The 6000-nt window shown below is 41.3% G+C and overlaps 1 protein-coding gene across 5 annotated transcripts in view; it reads left to right on the top strand.

The window, feature by feature from the left end:
• The first annotated feature begins 613 nt into the window (after positions 1-613).
• COMMD6 (COMM domain containing 6) overlaps positions 614-6000 on the top strand; it is a 28780-nt gene continuing 23393 nt past the window's right edge. For 3 of the 5 annotated variants that reach the window (XR_012159290.1, XR_012159291.1, XM_073346923.1), the window contains exons 1-5: positions 615-719; positions 3662-3720; positions 4352-4417; positions 4527-4603; positions 5110-5278. Coding sequence is in view for 3 of the 5 variants with exons in the window: in XM_073346923.1 (XP_073203024.1) it covers positions 671-719; positions 3662-3720; positions 4352-4417; positions 4527-4603; positions 5110-5278 (420 nt within the window). In the remaining 2 variants the exon portion in view is untranslated. Of the gene's footprint in view, positions 720-3661; positions 3721-4351; positions 4418-4526; positions 4604-5109; positions 5279-6000 lie in introns of all 5 variants that reach the window. The other 2 variants (XM_073346948.1, XM_073346941.1) reach the window with 2 other exon arrangements.

Here is a 6000-nt window from a genome sequence, read left to right as displayed (position 1 = left end):
AGTTGCAGCCATGTTAGTCTGTATTCGCAAAAAGAAAAGGAGTATTTGTGGCACCTTAAAGACTAACCAATTTATTTGAGCATAAGCTTTCGTGAGCTACAGCTCACTTCATCGGATGCAACTAAGTACCTCTCGGATCCCTTTTGATTTAGTGACCGTACCGACTGAAATCTGGAGTCTCATCCAACAGGTTTTAAACGGGGGGGGGGGGGGGGGGCAATGCCCTTTCACTCCGGGAACGCCGCCGGAAAGGGAAGACGTCACAGATCAAGGACACAGAGCGGCAGCCCGCGAGGAAGTTCAGGCCACGCGCCGCGCGAGACAGGCCGAGTCAGCGGCTCGCTGAGCTAGACGCACACAAACCGCTGGGGCCGGACAAGCGCCCTGGGCGCCTAGCTCCGCGCGATCGCCTCCGACGGAGTCGCGTGCTTGGCGCCGACCCCACCGCCTGGCGCTTGATTTCAACGCCATAATGAGCAACCAGTGAGAGCTCGGGAGCGGGGCGGCCCAAGGGCCCAGCAGCCAATAAGCGTGAAGTGCGGCGGAAGGTAGCCGACTGATGATTGGACAGCGGAGGGTGGGTCTGTAGTTGCTAACCAATGAGGGTGGCCGCTCGCGGGTGTTGTTAGCGGAAGCAGCCTGACGGGGTCTCCGGGTGGCTGGCGGGAGGATGGCGGCCGGAGCTGCCGTGGTGGGCGCGCCGGCCTTGGAGTCCTTTGGTGAGAGGGCGGGGCTGTGGGGCCCATGGATGGACGGGTGGAGGTGGGGTGTTGGCTAGGAAGAGATTGATGGGGCACGGGGGGAGGAGTGGGTGAGGCAACAGGGAAGGGGAGCTCAGGGCACGGGGGTGCTATATGGGGGCAATGGAGAGGGAGTTAGGGTGGTACATGGAGGTGGTAGTGGTGGGACACAAGGTGGAGATGGGTCTGGAGTTGCGTGTACACACACACACGACTGTCTCTGAGCTTTGCTGACACCTTAAGAGAGGGCCAAGGCCTGCCGTTATGTGGCTATCACTTCTTGGAAGAAACTGAACATTTTTGGATTCAGGTTTTTAACAGTGAGTCGTTTCAGAATAGCAGCTGGGTTAGTCTGTATCCCCAAAAAGAAAACGAGTACATGTGACACCGTAAAGGCTAACATTTATTAGAGCAGCAGCTTTCATGAGCTACAGCTCACTTCATTGGATGCATGCAGTGGAAAATATAGTGGGGAGATTTATATACACAAGAACATAAAACAATGGGTGTTACCATACAGACTGTAACAAGAGTGACCAGGAAAGGTGATCTATTACCAGCAGGGGAGCAGGGATGGGGGGAAACCTTTTGGAGTGATAATCAAGGTGGGCCATTTCCAGCACTTTACAAGAACAGTAGAAGGGGAAATAAACACGGGGAAATAGTTTTACTTTGTGTAATGACACATCCACTCCCAGTCTTTATTCAAGCCTAAATTAATTGTATCCAGTTTGCAACTTAATTCCAATTTAGCAATCTCTCCTTGGAGTCTGTTTTTGAAGTTTTTTTTTGTTGAAGAATTGCCACTTTTAGGTCTGTAATCGAGTGACCAAAGAGATTGAAGTGTTCTCCGACTGGTTTTTGAACATTATAATTCCTGATGTCTGATTTGTGTCCATTTATTCTTTTACATAGAGACTGTCCAGTTTGGCCAATGTACATGGCAGAGCGGCATTGCTGGCACATGATGGCATGTATCATATTGGTAGAGGTGCAGGTGAACGAGCCTCTGGTAGTGTGGTTGATGTGATTAGGCCCTATGATGGTGTCCCCTGAATAGATACGTTGACACAGTTGGCAGTGGGCTTTGTTGCAAGGATAGGTTCATGGATTAGTATTTTTGTTGTGTGGTGTGTGGTTGCTGGTGAGTATTTGCTTCAGGTTGGGGGGCTGTCTGTAAGCAAGGACTGGTCTGTCTCTCGAGATTTGTGAGAGTGATGGGTCGTCCTTCAGGATAGGTTGTAGATCCTTGATGATGCGTTGGAGAGGTTTTAGTTGGGTGCTGAAGGTGATGGCTAGTGGCGTTCTGTTATTTTCTTTGTTGGGCCTGGCTTGTAGTACGTAACTTCTGGGTACTCTTCTGGCTCTGTCCATCTGTTTCTTCACTTCAGCAAGTGGGTATTGTAGTTGTAAGATAGAGATCTTGTAGGTGTTTGTCTCTGTCTGAGGGTTTGGAGCAAATGTGGTTGTATCCTGGAGCTTGGCTGTAGACAATGGATCGTGTGGTGTGATCTGGATGAAAGCTAGAGGCATATAGGTAAGTATAGTGGTCAGTAGGTTTCCAGGATAGGGTTTCCATCATAGGGCCTAATCACATCAGCCACACTATCAGAGACTCGTTCACCTGCACATCTACCAATGTGATATATGCCATCATGTGCCAGCAATGCCCCTCTGCCATGTACATTGGCCAAACTGGACAGTCTCTACGTAAAAGAATAAATGTACACAAATCAGATGTCAAGAATTATAATATTCAAAAACCAGTCTGAGAACACTTCAGTCTCTTTGGTCACTCGATTATAGAGCTAAAAGTGGCAATTCTTCAACAAAAAAACAGACTCTAAGGAGAGACTGCTGAATTGGAATTAGGTTGCAAACTGGATACAATTAATTTAGGCTTGAATAAAGACTGGGAGTGGATGTGTCATTACACAAAGTAAAGCTATTTCTCCTTGTTTATTTCCCCTCCTACTGTTCTTGTAAAGTGCTGGAAATGGCCCACCTTGATTATCACTCCAAAAGGTTCCCACCCATCCTAGCTCACCTTTCCTGGTCACTCTTGTTACAAAAAGAAAAGGAGTACTTGTGGCACCTTAGAGACTAACCAATTTATTTGAGCATAAGCTTTCGTGAGCTACAGTTCACTTCATCAGAGGGTAGCTCACGAAAGTTTATGCTCAAATAAATTGGTTAGTCTCTAAGGTGCCACAAGTACTCCTTTTCTTTTTGCGAATACAGACTAACATGGCTGTTACTCTGAAACCTGACTCCTGTTACAGTCTGTATGGTAACACCCATTGTTTCATGTTCTCTGTGTATATAAAATCTCCCCACTATATTTTTCCACTGTATGCATCCAATGAAGTGAGCTGTAGCTCACGAAAGCTTATGCTCTAATAAATTTGTTAGTCTCTAAGGTGCCACAAGTCATCCTTGTCTTTTAACAGTGAGTGTAACTAACCCTTAGAACAACTTATCTGGGGAGGTGATTCTCAGTCACTTGAAGTCTTTCAATTAGGACTGACTTTAAAAAAAAAAAAAAAAAAAGTGCTGTAGCTCAAATATAAGATATTGACTTAATGTAGAAATACCAGATAATGTTCTGAGAGTTATGCAGGAAGTCAGTCTAGAGATCATAATGGTTCTTTCTGACCTTAAAATCTATGTCTCTATGGATTCAATTGTGATTAATATTTACCTTTAATGTGGTCATTAGGTATTTTTAATAGGTTTAGTTTTTGTTCATGAAGCAGAAATCTGGCAATAAACTCCTGGATCTTGACCAAAGATTTTGTTTAAAATGCAGACACTGTCCGTGTGGAGGGGTTGAGCTGAGAGCCTTCCCATGAGCTGAGAGGATTTTTTTTTTTTTTTATTTAAGGGCACACAGCTAATTTTTTTTTTTTTTTTTTTTTTAGATTTTGGTAGTACTGCTGATATTATTAAACTAATACCTAAGGATCTATTTGCTGAGCTAGTAAGTAATATTTCTATATTTAGCTTTTATGCTTTTGTGTATTGTAAAATGTTTGAAGTGATGGTTATGTTACTAGCTGTTCGAGTGCAAATTTCCCTGATAGGGTAATAGTAATGTCCCCCACCTTTGCCTTAGTGGACCACATCCTCTAGTGATTAGTGAGACTAAGCCAATTTTGTATTTTTAGAAAATACTGATTTTGCTTTTGAGTAGTACACACTGGAACAGCAAGGCTGGCAAACAATCCCTTTCATGTTTTCTATTAAATCATTGGAAAATGCACCCTTAGTGCTGAATTGTATCACTAGTTGCAGCTGTGTTGTAAGCAGTGCAAAGCAGGTAGGCTAGTGGTTTGAACATTTTTTTTTTTTTCCACTCTTGTGGGTTTGATGGTATTTAAATGTAGTTTTAGCAGCAGCCACTGACTTAATACATCCTTTTCCTCTTCACCTAGTATATGTGTAAAGTGGTGTAGCACACTATTTGTATATTGCCACAATAGGCTTCTTCGCTTGGCCACTGTGTATTGAAACCACATGACTCTAGGTGTACACCCTCTGTACAGATATTTTTAAAGCATGATATTTTAATAATTTCACTAGTTATTGTCCATGTAACTTTTTCTTTGTAGTGTGAGCGAATTATTCAGCATCTTCACTGTCAGATCCCAGGTGTAAATACAGTAGAACTATGCCAGGTAAGTTATGATTAGTGGTCATCCAAAAGCAAATCACTTACATTCATTGTATATAACGTCACGTGAATTACAGAATGTTTCTAAGACTTACATTTGTTTGTGTTTCTAGAGATTTCAAACAGCTGGAGTTGAAATGAATGTTGCTGACCTAGCAAAGATAATTAATGTTGTTTCCTTTTTATTCAGGTAAGCCAGAACCCATCCTGCCTATACCTCTTAATTTTTATTCTTTCTTTAAAGAATAAAAAAGGGGGGGGGGGCTATAAAAGGTGGAAAGGTATAAATTAAGGCTGAGGAGCCAGAAAATTTTGACTTTGAGTACTTGAGAGGATCTAAAGGGGCTTGCAAACTTGTATTAACTCAATTTTTTAAATTCATAAATCAGAAGCTAATCTGTTTTTCCACTTAGAATATTTATGAATATTAAATAGATGGGGTATACATAAATAAAAGGAAGTTGCTCCCTTGTGGGGACCTTGCATGCAAATTCTTAGCACAGTTTACTTTGGGGGAAATTAAGTAAAATCCTTTGCGAAAAGAGTATGTAGGTTGCATTACACAATTACTATGTAAAATAATATTCATGAACAGAACACTAATGGAAATGTTTGCCTATTTTAAAAAAACCCTGGATTTCTTGAACATCACTCTTACAAAAACCTACAAATTGTTTGTTTTAAATTTATCTACAGCACAGCAGCCAAAAACAACCTCTCTGCAGAAGAACTCTCCACTGGTCTGGGTAATGTAATCAGAATGCTGCCAAAACATGCAGTTCAGGTTATTCGCCATATATGGAAAGAACAGGGCAAATCTATCATTATGTCAGAAGATGCTAGAAATATGGCAACAGTGGGACAGGTAACTAGCTCAGACTTCTGATTCAATCGCATTAACTTTCCAAAAATGCTTACTTCATGGTGGATGCTGCTGCAAAAGTGGCAAACAATATATTTAATGGACTGTTGGATGCCTGCCCATTGTGATTAGACCTGGCTAATACTACTTTCCCCTTAACACTTACAAATACTTAAACATATAGAGCTAGGTGGTTCAATATTTTTCTAACAAGTTTAGAAGACTTCCATTAATACTGCATTTTCATTCTGACAACATAGATTTCTACTTAAAGTTGTATATAGGTTTTATACCTTGAAAGAAGTGACTGGCACTAAACACACTTGGCACTTTTAATTACAAAAAAAAAGTGTGTCTGCTTATTCATACAAGTGACAGTCTGTTCAAACTACGCTTCTCATCGTTGTTAGTGAGTTAAAATGGAGCTTTAATATTTTAACTTCCATGAGTTTAACATTTTACTTAGTGTATAGCACAATAAGGCTCTGACATTCATGTACTTAAGCAAAACATTCTGATGTGAATTCTTACATTAATACTTATGCATGATCTTTATATAAAACTGATACGGTCATGTTATGAACTTTCATGCACAAAAATAAAACAGTAATTCTGCTTCTTTTAATGCATGAATAGATCAAGTTGAGTATTTGAAAAAATTCAACATGTGTTTCTGAAAGTCTAGAGTTAGCTAAGAATACTTCTAGCTCCTAAATCCTTGATGA

This window comes from Lepidochelys kempii, chromosome 1 (assembly GCF_965140265.1).
Source record: "Lepidochelys kempii isolate rLepKem1 chromosome 1, rLepKem1.hap2, whole genome shotgun sequence".
Lineage (NCBI taxonomy): Eukaryota > Metazoa > Chordata > Testudines > Cheloniidae > Lepidochelys > Lepidochelys kempii.
The sequence above is the reverse complement of the archived record's forward strand: the minus strand, read 5'-3'. Positions and strand labels throughout refer to the sequence as shown.